The 17,362-nt window shown below is 37.6% G+C and overlaps 2 protein-coding genes across 2 annotated transcripts; both read left to right on the top strand.

Moving 5' to 3' along the window:
- The first annotated feature begins 3,085 nt into the window (after positions 1–3,085).
- LOC129892549 (uncharacterized) lies at positions 3,086–3,880 on the top strand. Its single transcript, XM_055968135.1, has one exon. The coding sequence runs from the start codon at positions 3,086–3,088 to the stop codon at positions 3,878–3,880; it is 795 nt and encodes a 264-aa protein (XP_055824110.1).
- A 37-nt stretch (positions 3,881–3,917) lies between these two features.
- On the top strand, positions 3,918–4,700 carry LOC129892537 (uncharacterized). Its single transcript, XM_055968124.1, has one exon. It carries the CDS (start codon positions 3,918–3,920, stop codon positions 4,698–4,700), a length of 783 nt encoding a protein of 260 aa, XP_055824099.1.
- The last annotated feature ends 12,662 nt before the right edge of the window (positions 4,701–17,362 follow it).

The raw sequence follows: 17,362 nt of genomic DNA, 5'->3' as shown, positions 1-17,362 counted from the left end.
AAACTCATCCCATACCGCTGGAGGAGCCCCCTCACCCCTAGACAACTCCCAGGATTCATTCCAATTAATGGCTATGTCACACAGCCAATATAAAGCCAACTTAATAGACGCAATCTCAGAAGCCCTAATTATCCTCAACATACGCTGCATTTGTTGGATAAACTTCTGTGGGTCAATTACAGGCCTTGACCCATAGAACTCTAGGGGGTTATAAGTCAAGAAGTCACAAACCTTTGAACTATCATGTCTATCTGCATAATCTACTTCTAGACCATGCCTGCGAGCCTGCCCTGCTATTAATCTAGTTAGTAACTGAACTGCATCTCTCATGGCCCTTTCCTCCACCCCTAGCTGGGGAGCTTGAGTCTCAGGTACTGGGCCTCAAGACTTGACGGTGGAGCCGCCCCCTGATCTACAGCTGGTACTGCTCTAAGCTTCTCAGGAGGTGGTGGTGTAGCAGAACTCGCTGACTGAAGTATAATCTCAGGCATGGACTAGGCACGAGCCTTAATAACTCTAAGTTTGACTAATCTCTCCTTCTACCGATTTACCCTTTTGGGCATCTATTGTTTTCTTTGGAGGCATAACTGTAAAATAATAATTTGTTAGTGGGGGGATTATCCTAATAATGTAGCTCTATCACACAATCTAGAATAAGAAGGAAAGAAAACATCCTAAATGTCCGGTAGCTTCTTACTTATGGATGTGGTGCACAACACACCGATAAATGAGGCTCTATTAGACAAGGTATGTAGATACTCAAAAGATGAACTTCTCTGATACCACTTTTGTCACGACGCATCCCCATAAGCAGGGGCGGATCTACATGGTCTCCAGGGGGTTCATCCGAACCCCCTTTGTTAAAAAAATATACTGTATATATAAAATAATTTTTTTAATTTATGTGTACATATTTAATATTGAACCCCCTAAACATAAGGTAAAGGACTAGCTTAGTGGCAAAGGGGGTTCTCATTTTACCTTATTTTGCCTTAGGTTGTGGGTTCGAATCTGAATAACCACACTTTTTTTTCTTCTGATTTTAGGTACATTTTTAGGCTAAGTTTTTGATGTTTTTAAAATTTAATGTAAATTAAAAAACAGCTTCTTAATATATTAATTTTTTTAAATTTTAAATCTTTAATTGAAAAATCACCAAATAAAAAAAAACCCTCTTTTTCTAACTTCTAGGGATTTCATTGTCTTATTTTCTCTCCAACTCTTCTCTTCTCCGATCTTCTTTCTGCTGCTCTCTTTGCTGGCTGCTGCTGCCTCTGGCTGCTGTCCATTTTCCATTGCCGCTCCGCCACTGGCCGCTGGCCGCTGTCCGTTGTCCGTTGCTTGCTGCTGTAGCCTGTAGCCTGTAAGTTCTTAGTTCTTCTTCCTTTTTTTTTTGTTCTAAAAATTTTCAGAATTCATTGTTGTACCCATTTATTGTAACATTAATATCGTTTTTAAATTTATTTTAAGCAGATTTTTTCGATTTGATTTCTTCATCAGAAATTAGAAAATTCTCTCTTTGTGTGTGTATGTGTCTTTGTTTTGTGTACATTATAGAGTGATTTTGGAGATTCAAAGTCAGTTGATAAGTTCTCCATGTTTTATGTTAATTGTTTGTTTTCATCGTGCTTTCTTTGTACATTATAATGAAAATTTAAAAATATAGTCATCAATTTAACTAGGATTTATAAAACGATTTTTCATTGTACATACCATTGTCAAATTACCAACTTGTTTTTTATTTTGTTTTTTTTACATGACTTTTCATATTTTACCTATAAGAGTCAGAGATCTTTCATTTTCATACTTTGAAAATATTTTTTAAAAAATTTAATTTGTAAGTAGTCCTTTAAGATATTTTCACAAATGTTATTCTTTGACTTATTCCATTATGCTTTTATAGGAGACTAGGAGTGTTTGGTTGTCTACTCACAAGATAACATATGTATTGCTATCTTATTAGTGGTGTTCATTTTTTCAATAATGTGAGTTGATTTAGAAATGTATTAATTTAAGAGATTTGATATTACCACGTTTCATCATTTATAATGATTTTTTTTGGTCATTCAATGGTAACTATTTGATTATATTAGATCAGTGTTTTCTTATATAACAAAATTGAGTCAATTATTTGATTATCTAAAATTTTACCCTTTTGAACTAATTGGTACTGATCTCAATTCTGATATCTGAGTTTTATTTTGCGGACGAAGGTAACCTTAGTGCGTTTGTCCTTTTTTGGCTTTGGTATAATGGTATTTATTGTCTTATTTATGTGCTCTTTACGATTCAGTTTCAAGCTTCAATGAAGAAGTATTTCACCAAAGTTTCGAAATCAAGTTTAGTCTCTCATAGTCATAGTCAATCTAACCAAGAAGAAAATGCTAATCATTCGGAAGTATCATTACATTCTTCTCAAGAATTTGATTTGGGTTCTTTAAAGTTTGATCCTGGTGAAAGAATCTCAATATTGAACTATCATCCAAATCATCGTGATGTTATTAGAACAGCATACATTTTGAATGGTCCTTGCCAACCTCGTCTAGCAGTGCATGAGTATCCTCAAACAAATATTTTTGGATCAATACGTCGTTTTAATCGTGAATGGTTTGATGATGTATATCATGATTGGTTGGAGTATAGTGTTAGTAAAGATGCAGTCTATTGTTTGTATTGTTATCTATTTAAAGACCATAACATTCATCAAGGAGGAGGTGAAGTATTTTCAAGTGTTGGGTTTAAGAGTTGAAATAAAAAGAGTAGTCTTGACAAACATATTGGTCTACCAAATAGCATACATAATCAATCAAAAAAGAAATGTCAAGATTTATTACGACAACAACAGTCTATTCAATTTGCATTTGAGAGGTAATCTAATCAACTCAAGTATGGATATTGGATTCGCTTAAGTGCTTCGGTTGATGTAGTAAGACTTCTCATAACTCAGGGATTTGCATTTCGAGGTCATAATGAATCTAAATCATCACTTAGTATGGGTAACTTTCTTGAAATTCTCTCATGGTATGCCAAAAAATGTGATAAAATCTGTGATTATGTACTAGAACATGCTCCTCAAAATGATCAAATGATTTCTCCAATGATTCAAAAAGATATTGTGAGTGCGTGTAAAATAGAGACCGTTAAAGCTATTCTTGAGGAATTAAATGGTGATTACTTTGCCTTGCTAGTTGATGAATCCTTTGATGTGTCACACAAGGAGCAAATGGCTATTGTATTTCGGTATATTGATAAAAAGGGATTTGTGATGGAGCGACTTATTGACATTGTTCATGTTCAAGATACTAGTGCTTCATCTCTAAAGGAGGCAATTGTTAATTTACTTGCTCAACATTCTTTGAGTCCATCAAGTGTGCGTGGACAATGTTATGATGGGGCAAGCAATATGCAAGGTGAGATCAATGGCCTTAAAATGTTGATTAGGCAAGAAAGTAGATCGGCTCATTCCATCCATTGTTTTGCTCATCAACTTCAACTAACTCTTGTTGGGGTCTCTAAAAAGTGTGTTGAAGTGGGAAAACTTGTAGTATTGGTCTCAAATATTTTAAATGTATTGGGATCTTCTTTTAAACGTATGGATGAATTACGTGATTCTCAAAAAGAAATAATTAAAGAGGCATTAGATATGGGTGAACTTACAACCGGTAGGGGCTTGAATCAACAACTTGGTCTTTCAAGAGCTTGTGACACTCGTTGGGGATCTCATTATAAATCCTTTAATAATTTTATTATTATGTTTGGCTCTATTCTTGATATTCTTGAATCACTTGCTCTTGATGCACGAAATTGGATGAAAGAGCTAAGGCAATGGGACATCTCGAAGCTTGCCGAACATACAAGGTTGCGTTCATGTTGCATTTGATGAGAAATGTCTTAGCAATTACAAATGAGCTTAATAAATGCTTACAAAAAAGGAGCAAGATATTGCAAATGCCATGCTACTTGTTGAAGTAGCAAAGAGAAGGTTGCAAGTTTTAAGGGATGATGAATGGGACTCTCTTATTGCTAAGGTATCTACGTTTTGTATCAAACATGATGTTTTGATACCTAACTTTGAGGAGCCATATGTTAGCTCTTTAAGATCACGACGAAAGCTTGCTAACTATACAATCTTACATCATTATCGTGTTGAAGTCTTTTGCAATATTATTGATTGGCAACTTCAAGAACTTAATGATCGTTTTGATGAAGTGACTACCAATTTGCTCCATGGAATTGCTTGCTTAAATCCAATTAACTCATTTTCAAGTTTTGACATCAAAAAAGTAATGAGAATGGCGAAATTATATCCGGATGACTTTGATGAATCTAATATGAGTGCTCTTGAGAATCAACTTGCAAGTTATGTTATTGATGTTCGTGATATTGATGAAAGGTTCTCCGGTCTAAATGGGCTTTGTGATCTTTCCAAAAGATTAGTTCAGACAAAGAAACATTCTACTTATCCTTTGGTATTCCGCTTAGTGAAACTTGCTCTACTTCTACCAGTTGTCACTGCCTCCGTTGAAAGAGCTTTTTCGGCAATGAAGTTTATCAAAAATAACTTGCGGAGCCAAATGAGTGATGATTTTTTTAGTGGTTGTTTGGTGCCTTATTTAGAAAAAGATGTATTTGATAGTATTTCTAATGATGCTATTATTAAGACATTTCAAGATATGAAACCTCGTAGAATACAATTGTAATAGTGTATGTAGTTGAATTTCAATTGTAAAACAATGTTTTGATATGCTTATTCGTGTGTTTGGTTTCTTAATCCCCCTTCAAGGTGGTGTAATTATTACTATGTTTTGTAATACATATCAAGATATAATAATTTCTATTGTTCAGGATGTTTTTGTATTGTTTTGAAGCCATTTTATGTCAATTTTTTTTTTGTGGAGGAAGAGTGCTTTTACTTTGAGTTGGTGTTTATTTTAAGTCTTTTTAAATATAAAAGTTTACCATTTGCACTTTCAGGAGCTAAAGAGAATTCAAAAGAAACTGAAAAACTTGTAGAAGGGCCCCTGCTTCTTGCAAAATAGGTATATTTGATCCGACCCGTTTATTTATGGATATGATTAGCGTGTTTAATTTTTTTTGAACCCCCTTCATAAAATTTCTGGCTCCGCCATTGCCCATAAGCTATTACATAGCTGTTAGACATTATCAAACTGAAACTAAAAATAATATGGAGGCTTCATGAAAAGATAACGTCATCTAAAAATGTTACATACATGTATCAATGTAACCTATCTCTTGAGAAGTCATAATCAACCAAAATATCATAATACATGAAACGATAAGGCTTCCACTACATACAGCATCTCAAAATATACATATACACCCAAGCAGACAAGGCTTCCACTACATATAGGAATACCCCAAAATAAGTCATGCTAACACAACCGAAAAACACCCATACACAACCCACACATATATCTACAGACTTCTAAGAGTATTAACAATAGCATATGATGGGACAGGGCCCCGCCGTACCCTTGGATAAATAAATATATACATCAAAGGATATGTACCAAAAGTCTAGGCTCTAAGATAATTGAGCACTCCAAAACAGCTGAATGGAAATCCTAAGCTGGCAGATCCCTGAAATGAGTATCTATATTTGCGGGCATGAAACGCAATTGTCATGACCCAACCCCATAGGCTGTGATGGGTGCTCGAACTGGGCAATCGCGTATATCCCTGCTATCTGTAAGTAAATATGTCCCTTGTTTAAGTTATAGTACATCAACGGCAAGTTAACATATAAGCCGACGAGGCTTATCATAGGCACCACTATACTCAACGTACGCAGCACCTGTCGAATAAACTTCTGTAGATCATCCGCAGGCCTCGACCCATAGAACTCTGGGGGGTAACAAGTTAAGAACCCTTAGACTATTATGTCTATCTAAATAATTAACTCCTAGCCCAAGCCTGTGAGCCTGCCCTGCCGTTAATTTGGTCACTAACTAAATTGCGTATTTCATGACCCTATCCTCCACCCTGGCAAGGGAGCGGGAGGCTCAGGTACTGCGTATCTCATGAACCCTCGACCCGCTAATCTGCAGCTACTGCTGCTCCAAGCTCTTTTGGAGCTAATGGTGTAGTAGAGCTTGCTTACTAAAGTATAATCTCGAACACGGACTGGAAACGGATCCTAGTAACTCTTTGAGTCTTACTAGTCTCTCCTGGTACAGATTTGCCTTTATGGCAGCTATCACTTTCTTTGGAGGCATAGTTGTAAACATAATAATCTGTTGGGGGAGGATTATCCTTATAATATAGCTCTATCGCACGATCTAGAATAAGAAGTAAAGATAACATCTTAAATGTCATGTAGCCTCCTATTTATAGATGTGGTGTAAAACACACCGATTAACAAGACTCTACTAGACATGACCTATAGACGCTTCGAGGATGAACTGCCCTGATACCACATTTGTCATGACACAACCCCATAGGTCATGACTAGTGCCCAAAGTGGACACTCGTGTACGCACTTGTTATCTATAGTCAATCCGAAACTAGATACGATATGGAACTTTTATGGATGGAATGTTGTCCCAAAACTATCACATATATATATATCAAAGCCACCTGTCTCCTGAGGAGTTATAACCATCAAAAGATAACATAGTACGTAAGCCGACAAGGCTTCCACTACGTTCAACATCCCAAAATATGTATATACGCAAGCCGATAAGGCTACCACTACGAATGGGAACATTCCAAAATATAAGTTATATAGACACAACTAAACACATATACACACAATCCACACATATGTCTACAGACCTCTAAGAGTATCAAAAGTATCATATGGTGGGACAGGGCCCCACTGTACCCCTGAATAAACATATATGTACATCAAAAGGATCTGTACCAAAAATCTAGGCTCCGAGACAATGGAGCACTCCAAGACAATGAAATAGAAGTCCTAAGCTGGCGGATCACCAAAGCAACTATCTGCACCTGCAGGCATGAAATGCATCCCCCCTCCCCCGAAGAGAGGGTGTCAGTACAAAATATGTACTGAGCATATAAAGCATAAAATATCATAAAAAAGATCATAACTGAAGTAGAGAGTTCAGGAGACTAGTATGATAATCAAGAACTCATTGTATCTGTGCATTATGAAAAAAATCATGCATATTATTATCACATACCATACCCCTCCCATTATGGGACTCGGTTCCATAATCGTATCATTTTATTATCATATCATCATATATATATACCGTACCCAGCCCTCTAGTAAAGGACTTAGTGAACAAAGTCATGCGCACATATAACGTACTCGACCCATCATGGGACTCGGTGTCATAACTATATCATTGCATCATTATATCTTCATTTTTCATACCCGGCCCCTTAGTGAGGGACTCGCTGGATAATGTAGTAAAATGTACACGATAACATACCCGGCCCGAGACTCGATGAAAGCTGTAATAACAATATGTACGAGTAGAGTAGTGAGTAACCATATGCATTTAGATCATTATTAGAGACTCAATAGATAAGCAGGCTAATCAATACTTGAGTATTAGGGCGATAGACATGTTCAGTACTCTTTGAATGTCATTATTAACCATATTAGATACATCAGGGATCATTGACACGTATCAAGATAATGCGAGACAGCTTATTAAAGTTAAGGACATTAATCATTATAGGGTCCTTAAGATTAGGGACTTTCATATAACAACTACTGTCCAACATATAGAAGACTCAAGGGCAGTAGCTCAACTACTTTAAGAGTTTTAACATCAAGAAGTGAATAAGAATCATTAATCATACTCGGAAATGATGAATGGAATTACCCCAAAGCTCATATCATATATCACTTATATCTATGACATGCCAAAAGTAAGAAGGGATATCTTTACATACCTTCACTGCTTATCCGTAACACACTACGTATACGCTACCCACAGTGTCTAAACCTATATTGAGACGTCAAGAACTGTGGTTAAGCTACTGGAAGGCTTCAATATGTACCTCCAATGTTAGTAGCTCATTTTTAGAAAATTAGGTGACATTTCCCATATATTCAAACCAACTATATAACAACCAAGTCAACATCAACAACCACAAGTTCAAGTTCTATATCAAAGTTTGCCAAGTCAAGATTCCACAATGTTCCAAAATAGTCGCACAATACGATATTCTATAATTTTTAACATAATGACTACGACGTAATCAAATTACTCTTAATAATCTATAGCCACAACACTTCATCGAATGAACAACACTACAACCTTAACTACTCTTAGTCCTTCAATTCAACAAGAACTTTGTCCTTTAATTCAACAAGAACAACAACACACCCAAAACAACCTCTAACTAACAATGTAAAGAGATGCTCGATATTCTCATGAACACCTAAGAATATTCCAAAAAGACCATCTATGCTCAATATACATTACTTAATACATTATTTCCATCTAAGTTCATGAACTACACTAGCAAACACATGTTACATCACCTTCTTATGTGCAAGAAAATTACATTAACATCATATAAACTTCTATAATAACCCACACAATAATTACAACTTCTACTTTAATCATTTAATTTCTTCATTCTCATTGCATAACCCATGACAATAACAAGAAAAATATTAATCCAATTCAACTCACCGGCTTCAATTAAAACAGCCCCTACGGCAACAACATTCCAACGCCCATATACATAATTTCATACATCTAATTCACTTTTTCACATTCACAACATATCAAAATTCATCCTAAAATATATAGAAAATGATTAACTCTTACCTTAACAAGTTGGCTTCTTAAGTTGGCCGAAACTTGTGGATTATACGTTAGGCCTTCTTGCTACTCCAATGATTAGTTCATGTTGTTACTCACCTCTAAATTGTTAAAAACTACTTTAGAAAATTTATGTGGGGATCGGAATTTGGGAGCTTGATTTACTCAGCCATGGCCGTGAGTTGCCATGGCTTGGACTCTCCTTCTTTTTCTTTATATTTCCAATGGTTGAAGATGAAAGAAATGAGCTTCTTAGTCATCAAATTGGGTATATATAGGCTTCCTAGGGGTTGGACATGTGTCCACCCTTATGATATGTGTCCATTATTGAGATGTGTCCCATTATCATCCACACACCAACCAGATTCTGCCACATATCTTGATGGGGCCCACTTAGTGATCTAATTAAGTTAATTTATCATAATTAATCTCGAATCCCCACTTAATTTCTGCCACAAGTTTGTAAGTAGCTTCATTACCTACTTTCTCTTTTCATTTAAAATACAGCCCACATATTTCAAGTAGGTGCATCACCTACTTGTTTTTTTTGTAGGTTAGCAATTAGTCTTATCTTAAGAACCTATGTGATCTTTGATACTTAAGCTAGACATGTAATAAAGTATCTTAATTATGTAAGACATTCAAACCAATAGCTTAAGCAAGTAGGTCGATTACTATGATAAATTATTTGGCCTCGAACCCTTTTCAAATCTTTCCAAACCCATTTTAAACTATCACTACCCACATAGAACTAGTCTATGCAAAATATAAGGCATTACATCCTCCCCTCCTTAGGATCATTTTGATAATGTCATGGATAACATGGATCACATGGTATCTTTAGAGGAGCTTTCTAATGTACAAAAGTACGGAATATAACAACCAGATTGGTAGCACACATTTAATCTGGCTAGGCATTCACCCTTGTGGTTCCTACCACACTTCTTGTATGTGGGAGTAGCTTGGCCAATAGGAGAAGCTCCTTAAGGTTTAGGTTTGGGCACTGTATCTTTGTTAAACCTCAGAATAGTTGTTATACCCCGTACTTTTGTACCTTGAAATTTTCTTAAGCTTCTTTCTTATGTTTCTTGATAGGCTCTTATGTTTCTTAAAAGGTTCTTAAGCTTCTTAGAAGTTACCATGTGAGCCGAATAATCTATAACGCTACCAAATAACTCTAAGGAAGGGAGAATGTGACACCCCATAGTAGGAAAGATTGGAAATATGGTTAAAAGAATTTAAAAGAAGTTGGAGGCCAAGTAATAAGTCGTAGGACTCGACTTATGTACGTAAGCTACCAGCTTGAAAATTTTACATTCTTAAGCTACTTGAGTTCATACCAAGCTTACATAGCAATGATTACATATGTTCGTAAAGCAAAATGAGATTATGAACCCACAAGGAGAAAAAGAAAGTGCCACAAGGAAGAAAGAGAGAGTGCCACATGGCAGCAGCTGGAAGTGCCATGTGGAAGCAGCTGAAGCAAGGGAGTGGACCCTACCTGCCACGTGGAAGCCCATGGGTGGAGGAGGTGGTGTGTTGGCCTAATAAGGGCCTGACACATGCCACCACTTAGGGGTTGACACGTGTCACCTCCTTAAGGTGGCTTTTATATATATATATATATATATATATATATATTATTATCATCTTTATCCAAACAAGTCATTCTTATCTCTAAGAAAATTCTAGAAAGAAAAAGAGAAGAGAAACTCTAGAATAGACAGAGGGAGCCACGGATTTGGAGCCAAAAAGGTAAGCCCTCCGATTTAGTTCTGTGAATTAATTATCTAGGGTATACCATGAGGGTATGAAGGTTTTAATAATGTAAATTTATATTTGGAGCAGCACCAAGAGGATAACAAGCAGCCACAAAATTTCAGCCACACTAAAAGAGCTTTCGAGGTGAGTTTTGGCGAGTTTTGGTGAGTTTAGGGAAAGGTAAGGCTTTTCGTTTAAATTTGCAGTTTATGATGTTTTTATTAGGTATATTACATGTCTTAAATGAGACTGAAAGTGGAAAAATTATATAAGGATGCTTGACGTTAGAAACGAACTAAATTGAAGTCGTTAGAGTTAAATCGAAGTCGAGTAGTATATTGTGATTGTAGTGCTGCGGTTGCAGCTTGTTTGATTGTATATTTCAGGGATGGAAAGTGTTATAATAAGGGTGTGGGTGCTTCTGGTTTCATCCACATGACCCTTCTTTTCGTATGGTTAAAGGTTTTACGAAACAAAGGTTAAAAACTCTATTTTGGTATCGTAGTTTTGAGCGAGTTGGTTGGAGTTTGTTGTTATACCCCGTACTTTTGAATCTTGACACGTGTCCCTAATCGTCTTGAAAGTAGCCATGAGACCCTTACTATCCACACACATCAAATAACTTTAAGGAAAGAAGAATGTGATACCCCATAGTAGAGAAGGTTGGAAATGGAGTCATAAGAATCCGGAAGGAATTGGGGGTCAAGTAATGAGTCGTAGAACTCGATTTACCTACGTAAGCTACTAACTTGGAAGTTTTACATACTTAAGCTATTGGAGTACGTACCAAGCTTGTGTAGCATGGATTACATAGGCTCTTAAAATAAGAAGAGATTACGAACCTACAAAAGGAAGCAAAAACTAGTTTTCGAACTTACGAAAGTGAAGCAAGCAGGTGATTCACCTACCTGCTTGGGGTGGGGCCCACACTACCACATGGCAGCATGTGGGTGGCTGCATGGGTGAGGTGGCGCCCTAGGGGGCTTCCATGTGTCACCCCTAGGGTATGCCACGTGTCACCCTCTAGGGAAGGTTATATATTAGTCATTTTATGACTAGAACTTCATTTTCAGCATTTTTAACTTAGGGAATGAGAGAAAAACGTGAAGAACAAGTGAGGGCATCCACGGGTTTGAGCAAAACAAAAGGTAAGGTCCGATTTCATTTCGTGAATTAATTATTTAAGGTATGCTACGGTGATATAGCGGTGTTTAATAATGAAAATTTTGGATTTGGGGCAGCAAGAAGCCACGCAAACAGCCCCTTAGTTTCAGCCGCGTCGAGGAGTTCTAAAGTTAATTTTCAGCACGTTTGGAGAGCTGTTTGTTAAGGTATGGTTTGATTCTCTTCTCCCACATGTTTTTGAGGGTTTATACATGCTATGGAGGTGTTATTAACGTAAAGTTATGATTCGTAGCAGCACCAAAAAGATACAAACAGTCCGCTAAAGTTTCAGCATGTTAAGAAACTTCCGAGGCGAATTTTGGCGAGTTTTGGCCAATTTCGAATAAGGTAAGGTCTTCTCCTCTAATTTGAAGCTTATGATATTATTATAGGGTGTATTACACACCTTAGGGGCTGCTGGAAGTTGGGGAAAAGGTTTGAAAAGTTCAGCATTCGAAATAAGCTAAATTGTAGTCGCTATAGTTGAATTGTCGTCGAAATAAAGTATTGCTCTTGTGAGGTGATGCTGTAGGGGTGTGGCTTGTTGTTGCAGGGCCTAAATATGTTCTAATGTGGGTTAGGGTGCTGCTGGTCGAAGCCACATAACCCCTCATTGCGTATAATGAAAGGTGTTACAAAATAAAGGCTAGACGCTCTGTTGTGAAATCGTATTTTTGAATAGGTCGTTTGGAGTTTTATGTTATATATTGTTGGTGTGAATTGCTGCAAGTTGTTGTTGTTGGTTGACTGTAGGTCTTAGGGACCTAATTGGAAATTCGGATAGGGCACATTATAGGGGAGGTGCTGCCCAATTTTCATTAACGCCTTAACAAACTAAAGAACTAGTCGAGGAAACGACTAAGGAAATAGATTCCATTAACACTAAGGTGTAACCTAAGATGCTGGAAAATTAAGAAGAGTTGATATGCATATTACTCTCCTGTTTAATAGGTTCAAAGGACGACGAGGCGAACAGGATAAGGAATAACTCAGACGAGGTACGTGAAGCTTTCTTTTGGCGTGTTTATGAAATAAGTATGTAGAGCTATTCTTCTTTTCTTTTGGCATGTCTTAGGTATAAGTTATGAATTCTGTGTATACGAAATGTGGGGATAGTTCCACTCGTGAAACTCCAAATGTAATTCATAATGGTATTCACTTTGTAATGTTAAGACTCCTGTAATAGTTGAGTTATTGCCTTTCCAGGATACTAGATCATGAATAGTAGTATGTGTAAAGCCTGTCTGTTCTTTCTTTTGGAAGGTCTTAAGTATAAATGTAATAGCATATGATATGAGGTGGAGGTAGTTCTAATTATAAGCTCCAGGTATGATTGTGACTTTTGTTTACTACTTGGTATTGAATTCTTAAAATAGTTAAACTACCCTCGAGTCTCCTATCTGCTGAATAATACTTGAATGTGTCAGCTCCTATTCCTAAAGTCTCTGCGATGACAAATGTCTCTACTTCCATAAGCTGTTTAACCTTGTCTCGATACACATCTACGATTCCTGAAACTCCAGTTGATATGCTCCGTAACGATGTTTAGAAGATACTTAAGATGATTACTACTCTGATCTTCAGGTGATGATTCACTTGACTATTTCATTAAGTCTCAAAAGATGACTTAGTTGCATATAGTTTCTCACTACTCTATTCGAGCACCCTATAACCCATCTTCCTCTGAGTCCCATAAGAGGGCCGGGAATGCGATCGTGCCTAGTTTTACTATTCGTTCACCAAGTCCCGGGCCAGCTATATATATATATATATATAAGAAGTATACAAGGATGAAATGCCGTATACGATGAAGTGAAGCATACAATGACGCCGTATGTGATGATGCTCGTCACCGCGTCCCGGACCAAATATGTACATATAATGATATAATGGAAAATGTGGATTGAGTCGTATGTTCTTCGGCATTGTTTTAAATTACGGATTGGGCCGAACGTTCCTCGGCGTATTTTACTATATGATGATGGTACACTATAGACATACACTACTCTTTCACTGTGTCCCTCACTAAAGGGCCGGATACTTTATGTAGGCATGTATATGAAAGTATAGGGATACATTTGTGACCCCGAGCCCTAGAGTGAACCGGATATACGGTGATGATATACGAGGTTAGTCGCATACGATGATATGATGTCGTATACAATGACATGATGATATGATGACTCATGATTATGATGAAATGATTATGGTACCGAGTTCACTAGAGGGTCGGGTACAGGGTATGATAAGGTATATGACCGCATGTCTTAAGCTGCAGGTACAGTAATCTCTTAACTGTTATACATGTCTTTTGTATCCCCATTTTAGTTGTTGTCTCAGTTACGATGTTATGCTTTATATACTCAGTACATATGTCGTACTGACCCCCCTTTCTTCATGGGGCTGCATTTCATACCCGCAGATACTGATGTTCATTCAGGAGATCCATCAGCTTAGGAGTTCCTCTCAGCTATGTCGGAAGTGCTTCACTGTTATGGAGCCTAGTTTTTGATACTGGTTATTTGATGTACATATTCATTTATTCAGATGTACGGCGGGGGCTCTGTCCTGCCATATGATGCAGTTATTACTCTTAGAGGTCTGTAGACATGTGTATGTGGGTTATTTGTAAGTTCGTTCTAGTTTTGCTTATACGACGTATTGCAAATGTTTTTATGTTATGGTAGCCTCATCGGCTTGCGTGCCCTTTCCTGTTATGATATAGGTGATAAAGGCTACATGTATATGAAAAAGTTTTCGACCCATTGGGGTTTGTGTATAGTATCACATCACACACGGTTCAACTTAAGTGTAGCTAGTAGATACGTATAAGAGGGTTTAGGTCGGACCCTAGTCACGGCCTACGGGGTTGGGTCGTGACAGAAGTGGTATCAGAGCAGTTCGTCCTTGGAGTGTCTACAGACCGTGTCTAGTAGAGTCTTGTTTATCGGTGTGTTGTGCACCACATCTATAGACAGGAGGCTATAGGACATTTAGGATGTTACTTTCTTTCGTATCTAGAATCGTGCTATAGAGCTGAGTCGTAGGAAATGCAATTCCTCATACTAACTTGTGATTTCAGCAGAAAGGCAATATCGATAGAAGAAAGTAACTGACGATATTGGATGTTACGAAGCACGCAGGTAAGCTAAGGCATGAAGGACCTATGTCAGGTAAGTTACGACACCGTCAAACGACTCTAAGGAAGGGAGGATGTAATACCCCATAGTAGAGAAGGTTAGAAATAGAGTCATAAGAATCCGAAAGGAATTGGAGGCCAAGTAATGCGTTGTAGGTGTCACGACCTAACCCCATGGACCGCGACTGGGGTCTGACCTGGACCCCCATATACGTAACTTCCAAATATAACCGAATTGAACTATGGGTAATATGATAAAACCCCCAAAGACCCAAATGGGTTAAAACTTTTCCATGTTCAAGTAGCCTCCTTCATTCATATCGTATCATGGAAGAGAATGCAAGCCGAAAAGGCTGCCATAACGTAAAAACATTTACAACGTGCCATATAGGCACAGCCAAAATAAACTCATGAACAACCCACACATACATATCTATAGACCTCTAAGAATAGTACGGTAACATATGGCGGGACAGGGCCCCCGCCGTACCCCTGAATAAATAAATACATATATACACTGGAGGACCAGTACAAAAAAAACTAGGCTCAGGAATAGTGGAGCATCTCCAATCATAGGTGAGCGAAAATCCTGAGCTGGCAGATCTCTGAAATGAACGTTTGTACCTGCAGGTATAAAACGCAGCCCCCGAAGAAAGGGGGGTTAGTACGATACATGTACTGAGTATATAAGCATAACGTAATTGAGATAACAACTGAAACAAGGATGCAGGAAACCAAGTATAACATTTAATAGGGTACTGTACCTGCACCTCACAAAATAAAGTCCTGTATACTATTATCACGTACAGTATCTGGACCTCCCGGGGACTCGGTGTTACAAACACATCATCTATCATGATAGGCATATGCATATTATTAGCACTGTGGGACGTACAACCTGATTCATGTATATAGAAAGCACATGCTGAGGAACGACGGCCCGATCCATATGTCATATGATGATGCCGAGGTACGACGGCCCGATCCTTATAATGCATAATAATGTCGAGGTACGATGGCCCAATCCATATAATGCATAATAATGTCGAGGTACGACAGCCCGATCCGTATATCACATAATGATGCCGAGGTATGATGGCCCGATCCATATAATGCATAATCTATTATGGAACGTATGACCCGATCCTTACATAGCAAAATGTGCCGAGGTACGTCCGGCCCGATCCATATATATTTCATAATGCATATATGTGCACGCAAAACTTTGTAACATATCAAACATCCCCTAGATATCATCATAAAGCATGTTCAAGAGCCCCTAGGTATAGGAGCTTACACATCCCAACACTATTCAACCTATAGAAGGCTCAAGGGTCGTAGTTCAACTACTTCAAGGCCCTTATCATTCAAAAGTGGGTACAAGTCATAAGTTACATCCAGAATCTATAAATGGGGCTATATCCAAATCCATGTCCTATAGAACCTTTAGTTTAGTCTTTTTCAAAGCAGGAAAAGACAAGCTTTACATGCACCACTTCCTATCACATGGAAGACTTGAAAAGTAATGACTCAACTTGTCACAGGAGTTTTAATCAGTAGGAAGTGAACAAGAGTCTTAACTCACCCTCAGAGTTTTAAGAGTGAAATAACTTCAAACTTCATATACACAATACTTACATCTAAGTCGTGCCAAAGGAGAGGAAGAATAACTTTACATACACTACTTCTCAGTATAGAGAATACTTGAGGAATGGAAGCTTAACTACTTTAAGAGTCTTAACATTCAACTGTGAATACGAATTATGAATCATGAACCATGTTCAGAGCTCATGAATAGAGTTACCCCAATCTTCATACACATATTGTATGATAATGTCGAGGTACGACGGCCCGATCCGTATCTCATATATTAGTGCAGAGGAACGACATCCCGATCCATATACATGCATATCATATAATAATGTCGAGGAACGACGACCCGATCCACATATCGTACAACAATGCATATACGTGCATGTAAGACTTGGTAACACATCAGACATCCCCAAACCATTATCATAAATATGCCTAAGAAATCCCAGATTTAGGAATTTACACACCCAATCACTATTCAGCCTATAGAAGGCTCGAGGGTCGTAGTTTAACTACTTCAAGACCCTTAGCATTTAGGAGTGAACTCGAGTCATAAGTTATACTCAGGACTTACAACTGTAACTGCCTTAACACTCATATCATACCTCAATTCACTTACATTTAAGACATTCCAAAGGGAAGAAGAGACAGGCTTCACACATACCACCTTTCGTCATATAGAAGCCCTAAAAGGCAACAACTCAATTACTACAGGAGTTCTAATATCACGAAGTTAATGAAACTCATAGTTCATGCTTGGAATTTATGAATGGAATTACCCCAAGCTCATATACATATCATTCATTACTTACATCTAAGACATGCCAACAAAAGAGAAGAATAACTTTACATACTTATGCCAAAAGAAAGCTTCACATACCTCATATGGACTTTTCTTAATCACGTTCACGTCGTCGTCCTTCGACCCTATTTA

This window comes from Solanum dulcamara, chromosome 1 (genome assembly GCF_947179165.1).
Source record: "Solanum dulcamara chromosome 1, daSolDulc1.2, whole genome shotgun sequence".
Lineage (NCBI taxonomy): Eukaryota > Viridiplantae > Streptophyta > Magnoliopsida > Solanales > Solanaceae > Solanum > Solanum dulcamara.
The sequence above is the reverse complement of the archived record's forward strand: the minus strand, read 5'-3'. Positions and strand labels throughout refer to the sequence as shown.